At 32.7% G+C, this 21307-nt stretch overlaps 2 protein-coding genes and 1 pseudogene across 3 annotated transcripts; 2 read left to right on the forward strand and 1 right to left on the reverse strand.

The window, feature by feature from the left end:
• The first annotated feature begins 4649 nt into the window (after nucleotides 1-4649).
• On the forward strand, nucleotides 4650-5450 carry LOC130968996 (17.3 kDa class I heat shock protein-like; annotated as a pseudogene).
• Nucleotides 5451-5539: 89 nt separating this feature from the next.
• LOC130968998 (18.1 kDa class I heat shock protein-like) lies at nucleotides 5540-6088 on the forward strand. Its single transcript, XM_057894538.1, has one exon. The coding sequence runs from the start codon at nucleotides 5635-5637 to the stop codon at nucleotides 6040-6042; it is 408 nt and encodes a 135-aa protein (XP_057750521.1). The 5' UTR covers nucleotides 5540-5634; the 3' UTR covers nucleotides 6043-6088.
• Nucleotides 6089-6749: 661 nt separating this feature from the next.
• Nucleotides 6750-9417, reverse strand: LOC130968995 (protein DEHYDRATION-INDUCED 19-like). Of its 2 annotated transcripts, XM_057894534.1 has the most exons (5): nucleotides 8985-9417; nucleotides 8740-8879; nucleotides 7664-7741; nucleotides 7265-7554; nucleotides 6750-7141 (listed from the first exon to the last, which is right to left on the reverse strand). In XM_057894534.1, exons 1-5 carry the CDS (start codon nucleotides 9061-9063, stop codon nucleotides 7033-7035), a joined length of 696 nt encoding a protein of 231 aa, XP_057750517.1. In that variant the 5' UTR covers nucleotides 9064-9417; the 3' UTR covers nucleotides 6750-7032. The 2 variants fall into 2 exon arrangements, with proteins under 2 accessions (XP_057750517.1, XP_057750518.1); XM_057894535.1 differs by lacking the exon at nucleotides 7664-7741 and having other exon boundaries at nucleotides 7265-7548.
• Between the last annotated feature and the right edge of the window lie 11890 nt (nucleotides 9418-21307).

The following is a 21307-nucleotide window of genomic DNA, read 5'->3' on the forward strand; positions in this document are numbered from 1 at the left end:
TGTGGACCTATTCATCCACCATATGGATCTTTTAGATATTTTATGGTCCTAATAGACGCATCTTCGAGATGGTCACATGTGTGCTTATTATCTTCTCGCAACCTGGCGTTTGCGAGATTACTGGCTCAAATTATTCGATTAAAAGCACAATTTCCAGAAAATCCAATCAAAGCAATTCGTCTTGATAATGCTGGTGAATTTACTTTCCAAGCTTTTGATGCTTATTGTATGGCTAATGGAATAAGTGTTGAACATCCAGTAGCTTATGTTCACACACAAAATGGGTTAGCAGAATCACTTATTAAGCGCCTCCAATTAATTGCTAGACTCTTGCTTATGAGAACAAATCTCCCAACCTCGGTTTGGGGGCATACTATTTTACATGCCGCAGCACTTATTCGTTTGAGGCCAACGAGTTATCATAAGTTCTCTCCTATGCAATTAGCTTTTGGCCAGCAGCCAAATGTTTCCCATTTAAGAATATTTGGATGTGCGATATATGTTCCCATTGCACCACCTAATCGCACCAAAATGGGACCCCAAAGAAAATTGGGAATATATGTTGGATATGATTCTCTTTCTTTAGTGAGGTATATTGAGATACAAACCGGGGATGTATTTAAAGCCCGGTTTGCGGATTGTCATTTTGATGAATCAAAATTTCCAACATTAGGGGGAGAGAATAAACTTCCTGAAAAGGAACTTAATTGGAATGCATCATCGTTGATGCATTTAGATCCTCGATCAGGGCAATGTGAACTGGAAGTTCAAAAGATTATACATTTGCAAAGATTAGCAAATGATTTGCCTGATACATTTTCCGATACAAAGAGGATAACTAAATCATATACCAGCAGAAAATGCCCCAATTCGAATTGATATCCCAGTAGGACAAGTAGCCACTGAAGCAAATTCACGCCAGAAGCGTGGCAGGCCTATCGGTTCTAAAGACAAAAATCCTCGAAAGAGAAAAGAGGTAAATAATATTTCTGTTGAAAAAGACATAGTAGAGACACCTGCAGTTGTCCAAAATCATGATATAACGCCAGAAGACGTTCAGGTACCTGAAAATAGTGAAAATGACGAGATCTCGATAAACTATGTCTTTACAGGAGAAAAATGGGACCGAAATAAGACAATTGTCAATGAAATATTTGCATATAATGTGGCATTAAATATCATGCATGAAAGTAAGGATCTTGAGCCAAGATCAGTTGAAGAATGTCGACAAAGGAATGATTGGCCAAAATGGGAAGCAACCATGAAGGCTGAATTAGACTCACTTGCAAAACGTGAAGTCTTTGGACCTGTAGTCCGTACACCTGCAGATGTAAAACCTGTTGGATACAAATGGGTATTTGTGAGAAAACGAAATGAGAAAAATGAAGTTGTGCGCTATAAAGCCCGACTTGTGGCACAAGGTTTTTCACAAAGGCCTGGTATAGATTATGAAGAAACGTATCCCCCTGTAGTGGATGAGATAACATTGCGTTATTTGGTCAGTTTATCTGCATATCATAAACTGCATATGCATTTAATGGATGTGGTAACAGCCTATTTATACGGCTCATTAGATCGGGATATCTATATGAAAGTCCCTGAAGGACTAAAGATATCTAAACCATCCAAGGAGTATTCGCAAGGGTTATACTCAGTCAAATTGCAAAGATCTTTTTATGGTCTAAAGCAATCTAGACGAATGTGGTATAATCGTCTTACTGAGTATCTGGCCAAAAACGGATTCAAGAATGATGATATCTGCCCATGTGTTTTCATAAAGAAAACTACATCTGGGTTCATTATAATTGCTATGTACGTTGATGATTTAAATATCATTGGGACTCTTGAAGAGATTCCAACAATTATAAAAACTCTAAAAGAAGAGTTTGAGATGAAAGATCTTGGAAAGACTAAGTTTTGCCTCGACCTGCAGATCGAGCATATAAAAAGTGGGATCTTTATTCATCAAACAACATACACAGAAAAGATCTTGAAGAGATTTTATATGGATAAGTCACATCCCTTGAGTACCCCAATGATTGTAAGATCTTTGGATGTGGAGAAGGATCAATTCCATCCTAAAGAAGAAAATGAAGATATCCTTGGTCCTGAAGTACCATATCTTAGTGCCATTGGAGCGCTAATGTATCTTGCTAATAATACGCGACTCGATATATCATTTGCTGTGAATTTACTAGCAAGATATAGTTCCTCTCCAACCAGAAGACATTGGAGTGGAATCAAACAAATCTTTCGATATATTCATGGGACGGTTGATATGGGATTGTTTTATCCCTATGGATCCAAGTCACAACTAGTTGGCTATGCAGATGCCGGATACTTGTCTGATCCACATAAAGGGAGATCTCAAACAGGATATTTGTTTACATATGGTGGAACAGCTATATCATGGAGGTCCACGAAACAGACGATTGCTGCAACCTCCTCTAATCATGCTGAAATACTTGCGATACATGAAGCTAGTCGCAAGTGTTTTTGGCTCAGGAGTTTGATCCAATATATTCTATCATCATGTGGACTGATTGATCATATGATAGCTCCAACTGTCCTGTTTGAAGATAATACAGCATGCATTGCTCAACTTAAGGGTGGATACATCAAAGGTGATAGAACAAAGCATATTTCTCCCAAATTCTTCTTCACTCATGATCTTCAAAATCAAGGGACAATTGATGTCCAACAGATCCGCTCAAGTGACAATCTGGCAGATTTATTTACAAAGTCACTCCCAAAATCCTCTTTTGAAAGATTAGTACATGAGATTGGGATGCGCCGATTTTGAGACATTAAATGATGTCGGCATGAGGGGGAGACTGTACTCTTTTTTCCTTGGACAGGTTTTTTTCCCATTGGGTTTTTCTTGACAAGGTTTTTAATGAGGCAGTCCTCATCACAAAGGATATTGTACTCTTTTTCCTTCATTAAGGTTTTTCCCACAGGGTTTTCCTTTAGTAAGGTTTTAACGAGGCATAATCCTGAATGGTCATCCAAGGGGAGTGTTATAGTATGGATGACCACCAACCCTTTTATCCAATTAAAAGGTGCTTGGATAATACAAACCTTTAATGTAAACGGTGCCAACCTTTCCAAAGCTTGAAAAAGTTAATCTTGTACCAGTATAAATAAGGCTTCATAGCCTTACGTACGAGACACACAATAATAATAAACAAAATATTCTCTCTATTTCTCTTACTATAAACACATGCAATTTTATCTCTTTTTACTTTTAATATTTCTTTTTATCTTTATATATATTTATGCAATTCTCTCTCTCTTTACTTTTTATACTATTTTCTATCTTTATATATATATACACATTACAACATATAATATTATTATATATATATATATATATATATATATATATATATATATAGATCATTATTGGGCTAATTATTTTAATGCTAAAGTCTTCTATTTATACATCTTTATTTTATATATCTTTACAACAAATAAAATTATTCTTAACAGCTTACCGAATACCGATATTAAAAAAAAAGGAAAAATTCTTACCAATTTAATATATGTGAACTGGATCAAATTCTTCTAAACTATAAAATAAAAAATTAATTATTTTTAAATTAAAATAATAGAATTTACATATAAATATATATTAAAAATTACAATTTCAGCGGTAATTAATTAATCTCTCATTTTATTAGTTTATCAATATTTTTATTTTAAATGATGTAAATTCTTTTAAACTACCAATAGTTTAAATTAATAGAAACATGTGCTTCAACCAAAAAAGTAAAGCCAAATTGAAGGTTTAGTGTGCTTATGTTTTGGTCATGTATGAATTTTTAATTTTGACAAATAATGTTTGCTCTCGTTTGAGAATATTTACCTAAGAGGGAAATATCTACATTTGATCAAATTATGTATTGATTTTACACAAGAGAATATTTTACAAGTAAATGTGAAATGTAAATTACAATGATATGGTTCGTTGTATTAATGAAAATATTGTTAATATTTGGGGAGCGAATATTTTTACTTTTAATTTCATAATATTATTTTTCTATTATATGTTATTTTTAAATTATTTTTAATACAATTTTTTATTATTATAAAAAATAAAATAACGAAAATTAAGATAATTTTTAAAAATTTACATAAAATAAAATTAATAATGTCGTATTTGGAAATAACAACCTCACTTCCTAATGTATATAGTATTCACCAAAATATGCATGCTGTAAATGAGCGAAATATTTTGACATTGGGATGAGTTAGCATTCTGTTTGATTCTATAAGGCTAAAATTGTTGGATTTAGATCTTTTAAAATTTAAATTTTATTTTAAAAAAAAAAGTGTAATCTCTTATCATTTATTTTATAGGTATAATTAAGAGTAAATATGAAAAAAAAATTATTTAAGAATAAAAAATTATATTTTATTCTTTTAAATAAAAATTTAAAATTTAAAGGATTCAAATCTAAAATTGTTATATCCAAATAAAGCCACGGTAAAGACTCGAAGCTCTTCGAAACTTGGAATTTACCAAACGAAAATTTATTTATTTATACTTAAAAAAGAAAAAAAGAAGTTAACGAATCAAAAGGCCTTTCTAGAAAATACCGGATGAGTCCACTATGGCAGTTTAAATACCCGATGTGTCCTCTTTGCCCATCATCAAGAAAACATACAAAAGCAGTTCTCAGATAGCAAACAAAGCCACAGAACACAACAATCACTCTCTTTCGGAGTAGCAAGTATATCGTCTAATAGAGGAAAAGATGTCTCTGATTCCAAGTTTCTTCGGTGGGCGAAGGAGCAACGTCTTCGATCCTTTCTCCCTCGACGTTTGGGACCCCTTCAAAGACTTCCAATTCCCGAGCTCTCTTACTTCTTCCGACAATTCTGCGTTCGTCAACACTCGTGTGGACTGGAAGGAGACTCCCGAAGCTCATGTCTTCAAGGCTGATCTTCCTGGTCTCAAGAAGGAGGAAGTGAAGGTTGAGATCGAAGATAACAGTGTCCTTCAGATCAGCGGAGAGAGGAACGTTGAGAAGGAGGACAAGAACGACACCTGGCACCGTGTGGAGCGCAGCAGCGGCAAGTTCATGCGGAGGTTCAGGCTCCCCGAGAACGCCAAGATGGATGAGGTGAAGGCATCCATGGAGAATGGTGTTCTCACTGTCACTGTTCCCAAAGCAGAAGTTAAGAAACCAGATGTTAAGCCCATTCAGATCACTGGTTAGACGTGCGTGAGAATGAAGCAATTCTGCATCCAATAAGCTGTTGAGTCTTGTTTGTTTTCCTCTTGTAGTAATGCGTCTGTATCTGTGTGTGTAATCTCCGCTTAATTCTGTTATATTTTGCTTGAAAATGGTGTGATTTCTGCAAAAGAAGGACTATCTTGCAATTTAGTTTATATGGTTTGAAATTGAACAAGGTAAATAAAAATCACAGGCCTATTAGTATTACGTATTTTCCTCGCCATACAAAAAGGACCTAAATGAAGAATGGAGACTTGTAATTTACTCCACGAGTTTTGGCGAATAATTCTCCTAACCTTCCCCAACGCTTCCTAAAAGGAAACAAGTTATTTATTCTTGTGTTGATTAATCTTCAACAAGTTAATTACAAGAGAAAATCGCAAATTAAGAAATGTCGATTATCCCAACGACGAACCCCTTGGAGGAAAACTCGTCCCTTGCACTGCCACAACTGTCACGGGAGGACCCCTTGTTCGTCAGCAGAGACGTGGATTGGAAGGAGACGGCAGAAGCGCACGTGTTCAGGGCTGATATGACGGGTCTGAACAAAGAGGAGGTGAAGGTTGAAGTTGAAGAAGGCGGTGTGCTTCAGATAAGCGCCGAGAGGAGCGTACAAAGGGAAGAAAAGAACGGTGGTGCCACGCACCGCGTCGAGTGCGCCACTGGAAGATTCTCCAGGAGCTTCACTCTTCCTGCTAATGCTAGAATGGATAAGCTCAAAGCTTCCATCGACAATGGGGTTCTTACTGTCACTGTCCCCAAAGACGATCTCAACCTATTGCATGCTGTTTCCAATTGACTACACCAAACTCTCGCTCTTCGTTTTTGCTGGATTTGAATTTCATTCCTTGCTTCTTTTTTTTTTTTTTTTGTGGAGTTAGAAGAAAGAAATAAATGTGTTTGTGTTGGTTAACGTTATCATCACAAGTATTTTCATTCATTAATTGTATCAAAACATGATATCTTCGGATAGAATAATGGCATTTTCTTAATTAATTGATTCCACCATGACCATTGTAGTGAAAATTGTTGAAATTTGTTCATTATTATTGGACTAAGCATTGATCTCGCTAAGGGTCAAAAGTCAAACTTGGTTTTCTCGCTACTATTACGAAGTTGATTTACTAGCAATTTCTAATCTGTAGTAAGAAATTTTTCAAGAAGAACGAAGCTGACATTCAACGATGTAATCCTAGTGGAAAATTGATCTAATTAGTAGCCGGAATGTCAATAATACGATGACCTTGACTTCGAAACCTAACGATTTAAGATCAGAGCCACACCAACCGGCGATAAATAATTAGTGTTATTGGATTCCTTAACGTATATAAGCTCACCAATTGCAAATCTTTTTTTCTTATGTGTGCGTGTGAAATTAAGAAAGATGTTACACATTGAATCTTTGTTTTTCCGTTTTATGAAGATCATCCAATTCTTTTTCATCAGGCTATCCGTTTCCAATGGAAATGAACTACGAATTATAATAGGTCTTATGAGTCATGAGGATGATTCAAGATTCATATTGCCAATATATAGCAAAATAATTCAACAGTAGGCTCTTTCTTTATCTTTTTTTGTTTTTTCCCCAAGAAAGCGATACATCTCTATCTACTTGTCTAGTGGAGTTGCTTACAAGGATGGATAAATTGATATCTCATCAAAGTGGGCACCATGTCAAAGGTGCCACTGCCACAATATCCAATCCAAAGGATGGATCTTTGGCCCGGTTTCCTGCATCAAAGGACGACTGTTGATTGATTCTTCTCTTCTACGCAACTTAAAGCCTCTGTTAGTCGCCTAACAAGGTCGAAAGAAACAAATCCTGCACAAAACCAGATCTCCCAGCTGCTTGTCTCATCCTTTTCTCCCGCTCTTCAGCGCTCAACGACGGATCAAAGCTGCAGACACATAGAGAGCAAGGAATGTTATGTAACCCCATTTTTTTTTAATATGCATTAAGCATGATGGTCCATGCACGTTCCACTTAGTGATGACTTGAGAGACTCAGAATTTTAAAGCACCTTGATTTCCATATATGTGAAGGTGCTGTATTCTTTGCAGAAGACTCTTCAGCACTTGTTACCACAGATTTAGAAATTTCTTCAGCTTCACCAGCAGGGAAATTTAAAATAAGAGAGGACAAGAACGGATCAGTGGCTGCATTAGATACTGAGGAACTGTTTGATGACCGATATCCGCCACTGCCACCAAGAAGCACCTGTAAATGAGCCTCACGAAGATCACGACCCAAGAGTGACAATGTTTGACTGTTTGGGATGGCAACTCTTCTTAACCTGCGCCTTCTCTGTAAGTAATCAATAGTTAAGGGAATCAATGAAGCGTGTTCATTTAGACTGCCCATCATCTTAGCAAGCACTTTGCAAATAAATAAATAATAATGATAAATGTAGAAAGGATATCTTAAACAAGTGCCCATGTTGCAGTGTTATGTGACTCAACATGTCCCTTGCAACTTTAACTGAGCATATGGGACAAATCTGTATCATAGAAAAAACAAACAATGAACCTATTATAACCAGGTTTAAAGATTAATTCAATCTTTTGAGGCAGGGATATAAGGTAACAAGAGCACACAAGACAAATACAAACAATCAATCTTCAGCAGCTTTGATTTTTCCATTCAAAACTCGGCACAAACACAAATCACACATATTCTAGTTTCCACCACATGATCAGATGAGTTTAATTAATGATCTTTTCATCCTTAACATCTAGGGTTCAGGATTTGTAAGATTGTAACAAGCTACCTATCTGCATAAGAAGTTGCTGAGAACAATACATACAGCAATTATCAAGAAACGGAGAAGATAACACAATTCTCGTTGAAGCTATATGCTCAATATCTAGGAGGAAATAAAAGGTTCAGCCTCAAGACCCCAAAACCTATACTATCCTTTAGCTCTGTATGAATTGTTCTTCAAGCATACTCATTGGAAATTATCACAAAATCTAAAACTAAACCATATAACTCCTCTTCGACAACACTTTCCTCGTCTACAAGGTTTACATTAATCAGTAAGAAATCTATCTAGATAATTTATCCCATATCTGATTATTCTAAATCCTGAAAAAGTATCACATCAAAGACATGCCAATCCTGAGAAAGTATCTCATGTAGCCACACTTTGGGCTCCGGATTTTATATGTAAACCACCTCATACAATACCTCTAAGCTAGAAACATAGAGAAAAGTCCATTTCTGCCAAGCCATAAGGTTCAGCTTCCAATCAATTGAGTAAGCTATAATCTAATAAGCTACCAGCACCTTTGCTATCTATGCTAACCAATTTCTCTCCACAAATATTTAAGAACAAATAGGATCTAGCTTTAGATTGATTTATTTGTTCCTTTTGCGTTCGTGTGTGTGTGAGACAAAACAAACATAATCACATGAAAAAGAACAGAACAACCATAAGATCTAAATAGCAACGTAAGGCAAGGAAATGATATCAAAAGAAGAAGAATCATCATCTACCGTGACCCTGGATTCACATGAATGTTCATCTTCAAGATGCGAACACAAGGAGGCGATGTCGAAGTCCTCGTAACAATAGGGGCATGGAAAATCTGGTCGCACCTCTTCCTCCAAATCAAAATCATCCATTCCCAACCGATCTGAAAACACACCCCCAAATATATATAAAAAAAAAATCAGATTTTGACTTGACCCAGAAATTTTTTCTCAACCATAAAAAAAAGATAGCAGCGAAGAAAAGGTACCTAGGTGTGGGTGATGATGCTGAAGCGCGTACTGTCTTTTTGCAGCGGCAAGGCGTGAGGTCCAGAACTCAGAATCCATCGAAGGATCAAAGATACAACTTTGATTGGAAAGGGGGAAAAAAAGGTGCTATGAAATCAAAATTCAATAAAATACTAACAAAAGAAATGGTTTTTAAAATTTGTTGCCCCGGATAAATTAAAATAATTTGTAATTGAAGCTGGTCTCCATGCTACAGGTCTAAAGCAAGAGATAGGAAGAGGATGAAGATTATTTTGTTGTCTGTAATATTATTTTGTTCAGAAATGAAGATTAGAAATATTTAGAATTGACTTATTCTAAGAGCTTGGTTGAGAGAATGCGGATTGAGATAGCCGACTGAAATGGGAAAGAGAGAGTTACTTTGTGGTTGCCGAAAAGATTTTTCATATGGGTTTAAACCTTTTTTTTTATCATTGTTGTTAATTTGTTATATACTTATTATATCCATAAAAATATCCAACTTATTTTTACGGTACGACTGTGTTTTATTATTGCTTCTCTTTTTTTTTCTTCTTCTTAAAAGCAAAGGAAAAAATTCCAAATACTAAAGTTGAAAATTAAAATAAAAATTAACAACTCTGTTCATATTAAATTTTAGTATCAAATGGTTTATATAATAATTCAAAACTTATGTTTTATAAACTTTGAATATTACACTAAGATAAGTGTTTATAAATATATCATATATATTAAAACATCTAATGATTATATCTTAATCATCATATTAATTTATATCATTGAATTTTAACCGAATAGACCATAAAATTAGCCTCCAAGTTGCGATGGCTTTGAGCAATTGGGAGGAAATGTCGGACTTGTCTTGGTTGTTGGGTGATGTCTCCGTTTTGCTTTCTATTTATTGTTATGTGGCTACGAGACAATTTTATGGCCTCGTTTGTGATTCTTATCTACGATATTAGTTTTTGCAGAATTTAAGAGACAATAAAAAATTAATAGGGTCATTGGATAATATTAAAAGGTTTATCTATTATAGGATACATCATACCGCTTTTTATTTTTCATGTAAAAAAAACTAGCGTTATACATCGTTATTGAAGTTTTGTGTGTTATCTAAGGAATTAAATCTAAAGTAGTTTCTAAGGTTCACAGAATGAATTAATTTAGTTTTTGATTTTTTAATTGTTCTATTTATGTTTATAAGATGGAAAAAAATACAGTTAATTGATTCCTTCTCATTTTTCTATCCAAATTATTTTTAGACGGCAGTGATCTGGCAAATGATTATCATGCTATAGTGTTTAACGCTTATATGACGTGGCAATTGAAAGTGTTTAATTTAATGTGGTCCTTGAATCTTTTTTTTAATCCTAACTGCAGAAGTAGCGCACCACTTCTTATTTTTCTTTCTCCTTGTTCGTTTTCTTCGTTGTTGTTGTGCTAGTTGGAACGATGATTGAACGTGCAAATGAAGGAGACCGGAGTTTTATTCGATCAATGACAAAGACGCCAAGTCGCAGCAGAGCCTCGCGAGTGTCAGAGCAGTGTGGGTTTGAAAAACGCCCTGTGTTGTGTTTCGATGGTCTGGAACGAATACCCACCAAAACAAACCCTTCTTCGGATGCGCGAATTACAACGTGAGTTTGTCTTTAAGAATTGTTTTTGAATTTTTTCGATGGCAGATGTTGTAGAAGATGATAATGAAAATTTTGAAGACACTGCAGCATATAACAATGAAGAATTGAGCATGAGTCTTGCTTTGAGGATTGGCAATTAGGAGGTTAAATTAAGGATCCAAAAATATATAATACAAATGTTAGGATTGCTGATTTTTTTTTCTTGTTAGTTGTTGTACTAGTTGTGATGGTAAAAATGTAACAATTGTGTATGAAAGTATTTGTTTATAAATGTATGGGCACTCTTTGGATTATTGGTGTGGTCTGTGTAAATAGATTACAAAAATAATAACCAAACTGAATAAATAGAACAGAACAAGTAAACTGATAATAGCATATTTTGATTATAATTAACACATTGTCAATATAACACACTGTCAATGGATCACATAATGATAAGAGTTTTCGTCCCTAAGGTTTGAGGTGAAAATCAAAATCGTCTCCGACCTTTTTTTGTTATTAAAATCATCTCCAATGTTACAAAATGTTATAAAATCGTCATTTTCTACTTTAATTATATTTTTTGACCAAATTACCCTTAACTATTAATAAAAATAATATTAAAAAAAAGACTGAAGTATGAATGTTGAGCCACTTTTCTCTTCGACACAGACTCTCTAATCACCTCCCAACCCTAATCTCTTCAACTTTTTTCCTACGAAGTACAAACGCCACCGTCAAACGAAGCCGTCGCGAGTCGAAGTCTCACCGTTGCGGGTCGAAGCCTCACCATCGCGGATCGAAGCGTCACCATCACAGTCACTGAAGCGTTGGCGTCGTCTGGTCGTCGGCTTGGCGTCGTCATGGTCATCAGCTTGTTGTCGTCACCATCACTGAAGCGTCGTCATCTGGCTCTGGCATTCTGTGCTCTCCTGCGGTGAGTACTGACTACTGAGGAATTCTGTTCTTCAATCTTTTTGAGTTTTTGTTCTTTAATTAATTTTGAGTTTCTGTGCTCTGGCCTTCCGTCATCTTCAGGACCAAAAGCACGTTGCCCTCCCACAAAAGCCAACACATCAAGATCGGCCCAGCCATTCCATCGTATCACTTGGATCTGTTTTCACATTTTCTTAGTCTTCCTCGCTTTTTTCTCGTCGATTTTGTTGTTGTCGCGCCTCTAGTAGTTGCTCGATTTTTTTAATGTGGCAGTGAGTCCCTGTATTCTCTTCTCTGTTTTCCTGTTCTGAAGATCCTGCTGTTCAATTTTCATACTTGATTTTTCAGTATCTATTATAGACAATGCTTTCGATTTTCTTTGGATAATTGATTAATTGTAATAATGAATAATATAGGTTCTGAATTTTAGATAAGCAATCTTGATATTTGATGGAATGACTTATTGATTAGTTTTTAAATTTAGACCTTTTATGGAATTGTTTTAGATAAATCTACCAATCTTATGCACCTGAAGTGAGAAGTTTATGGATTAGCAATGGCGATATGGTGTTTTTGTGTAGCAGCTTGTGAAAGAGTCAGAGCAAGGAAGAGATGTTGGGGAGTGGGGTGGGGTGGGGTTTTTCTTTTTTTTTTAATATTATTTTTATTAATAGTTAAGGGTAATTTGATCAAAAAAATATAATTGAAGTAGAAAATGATGATTTTATAATGTTTTGTAACGTTGGAGATGATTTTAATAACAAAAAAAAGGTCGGGGACGATTTTGATTTTCACCTCAGACCTTAGGGACGAAAAAAGTATTTAACCCTAATGATAAATACCATAATACAGCCACAAAAAAAAATCCAAGAAGATCTCTAAGTTTAAAGGTTTCTAACTACCAAAAGTGAAAATAAACCATACAGTCTGGTTATGTGCTATTCTAAATTGAAAGTAACAAAAAAAATAACTAATGCCCAAATTCTATATGTAATCAATCAAATATCAGCAGCTAGTACATCTAATTATTTAGTGTTTTTCTTTCTTGGTGCTTTAAACCCTAGAGATGGAACAAATTTCAGAAAGCTTGCCAACCTAGAAGATGTTGCTGTACTTACTCCTTACATGGAATCAACAGAAACAGTTACTGGTGGTGGTGAGTTCCTCTTTTTGGTTGGTAATTTATGTGGCCTTCTTGTTGTTGGTGGTGAGTTCCTCCTTAAGGAGCAATGACAAAAAAAGTAAAAAATAAATGATAAGAAATTTTTTTTATCACATCTTGTGTTCCACCATAGTTTGGTTGGGATAAATCTATCTTCGTAGCTTGGGATGCAGCCACGGATGGTGGAAGGTTGTCTGTAACAGCCACATGAGGAGGATTTTGAATACCTGTACTAGGAGGAATTTCAACTACTTGTGGTGCCTCATTGGCAGTGTTGCTTACTTCAACTGCAGGTATACTCCCAGTTGGAGTAGTTTTGGAGTTGGCAACCGCCACAACAGCCGTTGTAGCTGCAAGCATAGCACCAACCTCATCAGCTCTCTTTTTTTTATATTCCCTCTTGGTGTGGCCCTTTACTCCACAATATGTGCATGTGAACGGCTTCAACTGTCTCTTTAGAGTAACGGTTGGCTTAGCTTTCTTGTTTCCATGAGTACCCTCATCAGCATCCTTTCTTCTTTTGGTTGTCAGTTTTCCTGATTTTCGTTTAATGTTAGGAGCTTGTGGCTGATTGTAAACTGATTTTTCCCACAAGGATTGGCTTGGGAGAGGATTGATGTTGAAGGTTGTAATAAGCTTAGAGAAAGGGGGTTGAATCTATGCCTATCTTTTAAATTACTGAACTTAACCCTTTAATGTAAACTTTCAATTCTGATTCTATTTGAACTCAGCAGCGAAAATTTATGAGACAATTTATTTTTGTCTCATGAATATCAAAAAACAGAACTGAGCAGAGAAAAGAAAAGCTAACACCATCATGTATCCTGGTTCGGTTGCCTTGTGCTATGCAACCTACGTCCAGTCTCTACCACAACAGTGGTCGAATTTTCACTATAGTTAAAGTATTACATACACCAATTCCACAAGATTGACACAATCCTCTCACACTCAAGTTCTAACCTAACTTGACATTGGCTATGCTAATACCTAACTCTTCCTCTTAGTGCTAACCCAACTAAGAAAGGGATACCTCACAGGTACAAGATACACGACACAGACTTACCTAAAGAAATATGAAAATAACTCTAGACTTTTCTCTCAAGTGTATCACTCAGCCTCTTTCTACTCATTTGGCTTTTACTTGATCTCTCTCATTCTGCATTTTCACTCAAGAAATTACAGAAAGATAAACATTAAAAAGAAAATTACAATCTGTAAAACATGAAAGAGATTGACTCTTCAACATCCTCTTTGCTATGTGATAAACTAGATTTGCATGTCTCTGATTCAGTTCTTCATTTTTGGCGAAAAGATTTTTTGAAAGAAAACACTGTCCAAATAGATGAACTTCCTCAGGGAGCACTTCTCAGAACAGAACCTCAATACCCTGATTCTCTCTCCTTACTTCTGAATGATAAAAAAATCTTCTTTTATCTCTTTGCATGTTGCTGAGTTGCTCTTCCTAGGTCAACTTCTTGAGCTTTGTGCCTCACCAACTCAGCCGTTCACTTTCTTCCATTTTTACTGAAATTAGGGACTTTGGTTCTGACCTCCTTGGTTGACCGAAAGCCTCAGGACAGCAAACACAAAACATCTTTCAATGGTAAGCCAGATCTTGGCCATTGAAAAATAGCTTGGTCCTCAAGTTGTATTTGTGATCGTAGATGCACAGCAGGGAAGGATACACTTTATCTCTCCCATGTATCCCAATATGGAGTAGCAGAGAGTTGAAGATGAAGCGAAGAAAATGAGATGCATGTAGAAGGAAATAAAATCACCTTTAACTTTTGACCTCTTCTTAATAAAGATTGATGTGGGTGATTAGACTTCTACCATTTGTTTAACCTTCTCTTTCTTGCTTCTTTGGTGAATAGCTTAGGGAAGAAGCTCTCTCTTTCTTCTGTGGTTTCTAACCAAGATGGGAAAAAGTGAACGTTGATTTGGTGAAAGAAAATGAGAGGGAAAAGCTTGCTGTCGGGCTTGGATCAGATCATTTCATTCAATCCGTTTTTATTTCTCAGCTTTATTTTCTTTTGGGCTTTGTTTGATGATTTGTAGCCCACCAGTTTTGTTTCTTATTTTCCATCCTCTTGGGCTACTGCAATAATAAGTTTTGGCCTGCAATATTTAATAAATAATTAGCAACATATAATTATAAACAATCAACGCTAATTATTTTATTTTGCTCAAAAATAATATTTGTCATCATTAATTAATTTAGTTAATTTCTTACTCAACAGATGTGATGTTCATAAGTCTTCTTGTATGACTCCATGGTGACCAAGGAATGACAGAAATTCTCGGGTCTCTTGTTCACCCGTGCAAAAGCAGCACAGACATGAACACAGGGAATGCTTATAGTAAATTAATCAACTCTAATTTAACTCCACACCAACTCACATAATAATTGAAGTGAAACCATTTATAATGAAAATAAAAATAAAATTGGTGTAAAGGTTAATAATATCACATGTTAACATCCAGAACTGGCAGTGCAAAGTCTTTTGCCTATATCAACAATCATGTTTGTTGGGTGTCCATAGACTTCAAATTTTTCATAGTCTTCATCTCCAGTCCATATAGGGACCCATTTCTTTGATTCTTTTCTAACCGACTTTGAATAACAGAATGAAGTTTCTCGACATGGTTGTTCAACTTTACCTTATTCTTTGGAAGTGAACTTAGACTTGGGCTTTGATTGAGTTTTGTTGGGGTTCAGAATGTGGTTGGGCTTTGGAATTGGCTTTTGATTATGCTTGACAATGGGAGCTGGGTTGGGCTTCCTACTGGGTTTCGAGTTGCGTCTATGATTAGGTTTGGGGTTCTCAAGATCACCCATGCAGTTGGTGGGTCATCATTGGTAGGATTTGTGGTGGGGGGATCAGCAGCAAGTTTGTTTGCGATGGAATTTGGAGTAGCAGGAATTGGATTTGCAGTTGATTTGTTTGGAATTGGGTTTGTAGTTGATTTGTCATCTGGAGTTTGATTTGAGGTATCCTCAGATGTGTTCTTGTTAGTCTTTAAGTCACTGTCACAAACCTCTTGTGCTTCATAATCAAATAACATCACAGCTCCTTTCCCATCAAACAGTTCAGGTATGGGAATTTCATGTTCAAAATAAACATCAACTACTCCATCATTCTTCTGTGCATGGAAGCACATCTCCCTTAATTCATCATCACTGGTCAGAGCGCTCAGTCCAACCTCCAAGCTCCTGTCCGGAACCAGCCACCAATACTCAACTACCTTGTCATACCCCAACTCCTTGAAATAGTTTCTCACAAAGAAAACATCAAGTGTATCCTATTTAAATCTCCTAAGCAACTTCTATTATCAGGTGAGTAAACCAATATTCCATCAACATTCTTCTTAAACGTTCCACCATGGTAGAACATGATATCCAACAATTTTTTCATCTACACCGAAAAAAAAGGTATAACAATTTATCTAATGTATACTATTAATAATACAATCAGCAAACTACAGTAGAACATAATCCAATATTGTTTATAGACATCTACTTCATTGATATTGCCATTATAGAAACACCTTTATTCCCTGTGTGAAAACAGAACATTCTGAAAACCCATACCCACACCACCCGGTGCAAAAAATCCTAGCTAATAATATAACATCAATGGTTTTTCATCAACCAACACGAAATTTTCAAGTCAAATTCATAACGATGGATACCTCAACACTATAAAAAAATAAATAAAAAATATTTTATTCACTGCATGCCTATCTTTGTGTCAGGGGGCTTCACGAGGAAGCTTCACTCCTTCTTTCACCGATTTTGAGCCAACGATGAGCAGGTTTCGACGGACTCGAATTTGCTTCACCACAAAGTCACCAAGACTAGCGAATGCCAGGATATGGTGCTTTCAGTTCGAAGAAGATGAAGTGGCGAAGTGATCTCTTTAAATATGGGGATTTTAACTTTTGGTAACTCCTTCCTACTTGAAATGGCATCGTTTCCTTATTTTAGCACCAAAACCTAATGCGACGATGTTTTCTATTGTCTAGCGTGACAATCATTTGCTAGGTCATTGCCGTCGGGAAGAAGTTTGGACGGAAAAATGGGAAGGAACTAACTAGGTGCATTTTTTTCAATCTCGAGGACATAAATAGTACAATTGGGAAGTTAGGAACCAAATTGATGCATTTCGTGAATTTCAGGGACTACTTTACGGTTTAACTCGTTATTTAGGAGTGTAGAAGATAATTATAAACAAATTAAAAGATCTGATTTAGCTTGTCATAATTGAAAGATCAGTATGGATTCAAATTAAAGGGTTAGATTTGAGTCTATCTAACAGCCAAGTTTAAATTCACCAGAATTGGATGGACGCTAATGGCTCCACAAAATCGAGCTTCAAATTTCGTTTACAATACCGAAAATCTGATATGTTCATAATCTTATTTTAAATTTACCAAACCCCAAATCAGATCTTAAGTTTTCTCTCTTCAATTTTGAATTGTAATTTTAAAAAAATGTCACCATATCTATAAAAAATACACCAACAATCCATAACAAATTAGCAATGCATAACACGTAATGAGAATCCATTACTAAAAAAATTAGCCTACATCATACAAAATAATATTAAAAATTATAAAATACTTATTAAAAATAAAAAATAAATTTTTATATATTTATTTTGTATTTATTAAAAAATTTAAAATTTTTTTATTAATAATAAATTTATTATATGTTATAAGAATATATATTAACTAAAATCTAATATTAAATATAATAAATATATAATTATAAATATATGTATAAAGTTGTAGATACTAGATTAAATAATATAATTTTAAATTATATTTAATTTTATTAACTAATTAATTAGAGTACCAGTCAACTTGAGTAACATGTTAAAATTATTAAAAATTAAATTTTAAATTTTTTAAAATAAGATTTTAAACTTGGAATCGTTTTTAAAAATAAAATTTTTAATTTTTAAAATAAAATTTTAAACTTGTTTTCACTTCGTCAATGTAAAGTCCCATTTCATTCTCTCTTTTCTGTTCGTCGCATACTGCTGTACCTTTCGCCGCAACTCTTCTGTGCGTTGCGCGAGATCAGATCGATCTGCATCAAAATATCCCAAATTTAAGGAAAAAAAACATCTAAAGTTTAACGAAAGAAGCATTCTAATTTAACAGTAGAAACATTCTAAATTTTACAATAAAAATATATCACAAAAGAAACATTCTACGGGTAGTTTAATAAAAGAAAATATTTTAAATTTTTACGGAAAAATATCCTAAATATAACAAAAAAAAAACATATGAATCTCGGAAAAAAAACATCTAAATCCCACAAAAAAAATATCTGCAAAAATTGGTAATACGTTAAAAGAAACTTTATTATGAAAAAACATCGGATCATCAATTACATGTTCTAAAATTATATTAGGATTAGGTTTGAGTAATGTTACGAGGGTTTTTTTTTTTTTGTTATTGGATTTTTTATTGCAACTCACATTGTAGTTGGTAGAGTTAACTAATATTCTAGTTGGTTTTCTAATTTTTTCTATTATATTTTTTTAATATTACTTTAATCTTTAAGACTATTATTATTTTTTATTTCATTTTGCGTTTAATTAACGTATAAATGAACATGCCGCTAGATTTAATTTGCTAATCTTTGAGTTTAGATAGGTTAATCTGACCCATTTAGATCTGATCCGTTTAGATACGTCGATTAAACGGACCGACCTGTTTATACCCGTTTTATTTATGAGTAAAATTTTTTTAATTTGGACTCTTTATGACCAACTCGATGAATTAAACCGGTTTATTTGTTAATTCTATTATTTTATTTTTTGAAAAATATTCTAACAAAAAATTTTATTTTTAAGTTAAAAGCCTTAAAAAAAATCTTTTTTTTTTAGTTGATAGGTCGGAATTTTGGTTTAGATCAGGAAAAATATTAGCCAGAAATACTATTTTTTATGAAAAAATAAATAAGCTGCTGTTTAAGATTTTTTTGGGCTACTCAGACCCAACCCGTCTAGCCTAAAATTTTAATGAGTTTAATTTTAGAAACAAAACCCACCCGTTTAAACAAGTAAATAGGCCGACTCGATGAGTTTTATCTATTTTGACCATCCTAAATTTGTATTAAATTGATTTTCTAAATTTGATTTTAATAAAAAGTAAGTTAGTGTTAATGTGATTTATATTTAGCAATTTTATATCAAAATAGATTATAATAAAATAAATATTATTTAAATTATACTATTAAAAATTACTTTTAAATAAAAAATTATTGAAAGATATAAATTGAAACAACTTTTAAAAACGTTAGTTTTGTATTTTTTAATATTCTTTTTAAATCATATTTTTCTTTTAATACTTTTGATACTTTTTTATTTAGTATTATTTTAGACTATAATTTTTTATTATTTATAACTCTGTTATCACTTTATTGCTAGCTTTTTATTTAGTTTATTCTTTTTAATAGGATTAATAATTTCTAAAAGAGACTGTTTCTTCTTTCTTGTGTTTTTTGTCAAATATATATATATATATATATAATAAGGTTGGTAAAAATAAATTCTTAACTAATAGTCCAACGATAATAAGTAAATGCAATAGCTAAAAGCCTAAAACTTTTAACTTTACCAAATCACATATGTTTTTAGAGAAAAAATAAGTAACCAAATAAAAATTGAAGTATTCACAAGACTTGAACCTATTTTTCATGATTCAAGTGCTAAATCAAATACATCATATGTCTTTAAATCTTATTTTAGAGGGTTTGGAGTAACGACTAACGAGAATAGATCCTCTTTTTTTTTTATTATTTTGTTAAATATAATTTTTATTATTTAATATTTTTTACATATTTTTTTGTTTCACTTAAAAAATATATAATAAGAGATCATATTTAACAAAATAATTTTAAAAAATTAAAGAGAATCCATTCGAACTCACCATTTTATAATTGTCACAAAACTAATAAATGCTTTTACAAGAAAAGAAAATAAAAAATTCTTTATATATTATTTAACCATTAAATTATCATTATTTTAAAGATAAATTACATATATAAAATAAATTAGTTAAAATATTACAAAATATCTTAAATGAGATTTAGTTACGTTTTCTTTAATTTATGTAAATCGACGATTTAGAACTTTCAACTAAATTATATACTATGATTTAGTTTAGAACAAAAAATGTACAAATTGTAAAAAAATACCACGATTTAACTTGAAGGGTTAATTACTAAAAATGTTTTCAAATTATTTAAATGCTGACAAAAATGTATTTGAATTTTATTATTAACAAAAATATCTTTAAATAATTTAAAAACGTGACAAAAATATCTAATGGTAAATATATATTTGCAAAAAATGCTTTAGAGATTGAATTTTAATATGATTTTTTGCAAGAATAATTAAAAAAAATGAGACATTGTTATTCTTAAAATTTGGTAATTTTTTTCTAAATATATATTTTTTTGTAATTTTTTAAAAATATTATTAGTTATCAACAAAATAATTACAAAATAATATACACTTAACAAAAAATTACCAAATTTTAAGGATAATAATATTTTTTTATCATGCTTGCAAAAAATTATATCAAAATTTAATCTCTAATTTATTTTTTGAGAAATACATATTTAATGTTAGTTTTTTTGCAAAATTATCTAACATTAAATATATTTCTCAAAAAAATACATTAGAAATTGAAATTTGATGCGATTTTTTACAAGTATGAATTAGGAAAAATGAGATATTATTATTCTTAAAATTTGGTGTTTTTTGTTAAGTATATATTGTTTTGTGATTTTTTAAAAGTTTTATTGGTTGTTAACAAAAAAGTTATAAAAAATATATACTTACCAAAAAATTACTAAATTTTAAGTATAATAATATCTTATTTTTATAATTATATTTATAAAAAGTTGCATCAAAATTTAATCTTTAAGATATTTTTTTAAAATATATATTTACTATTAGATATTTTTATTATATTTTAAAATTAATTAAAGATATTATTATCGGTAGTAAAATTTTAATATATTTTTATCAGTATTTAAATAATTTGAGGACATTTTTGGTAATTAACCCTAAAAAATAGAGAAGTGTATAAATTGTGGGAAATCACCTCAATTTAGCATCTATTGTATTGTTTTTATAGACTTCATTTTATGGTTGGTAATAGTAGCGACACAATCACATATTTAATACTAAAAGTTTCATCTTTTAAAATATACAATATTTGGTGTAAAAATTTTGATTATATTATTGGAAAGTTTTCACATGTACCAGCCACTTTAGTGGTACTTCAGTAAACCAAGTACGGATTTGGTGAGCAGAAGGTTTTTTGTCCTGTTCTGCTATGTGAAATGGCAAAAAAGTACATGAAAGGACATGATAAAGGCGGTTCACGGTTGAAGGTAGTTCTTTTGCAAGGCATGTCTAGGTATAGAGCTGAGTCAGCCATATAAGTATGTGAAAACTTTACTTTGTTGGATCCTCGATTTGATGGACTTTTACAAAAGTAATTTTAAAACAAAAAATAAAATAAAATTCAAGTAAATAAAAAATCAAAATAAAACTAAAAGCAAATATAAAATAAAAAATTAAAT

The sequence above is a fragment of the Arachis stenosperma genome, chromosome 3 (assembly GCF_014773155.1).
Source record: "Arachis stenosperma cultivar V10309 chromosome 3, arast.V10309.gnm1.PFL2, whole genome shotgun sequence".
In the NCBI taxonomy this organism is placed as follows: Eukaryota; Viridiplantae; Streptophyta; class Magnoliopsida; order Fabales; family Fabaceae; genus Arachis; species Arachis stenosperma.

What these genes read in the sequence shown, in the direction of transcription:
- LOC130968998 (XM_057894538.1), top strand. Translation starts at nt 5,635, where the DNA reads ATGTCGATTATCCCAACGACGAACCCCTTGGAGGAAAACTCGTCCCTT.
- LOC130968995 (XM_057894534.1), bottom strand. Translation starts at nt 9,063, where the DNA reads ATGGATTCTGAGTTCTGGACCTCACGCCTTGCCGCTGCAAAAAGACAG. An exon ending in AACATGGGCACTTGTTTAAG is followed by an intron (nt 7,555 to 7,663) that starts ATATCCTTTCTA and finishes ACTATTGATTAC; the next exon opens with TTACAGAGAAGGCGCAGGTT. An exon ending in TCACATATATGGAAATCAAG is followed by an intron (nt 7,142 to 7,264) that starts GTGCTTTAAAAT and finishes ATGTGTCTGCAG; the next exon opens with CTTTGATCCGTCGTTGAGCG.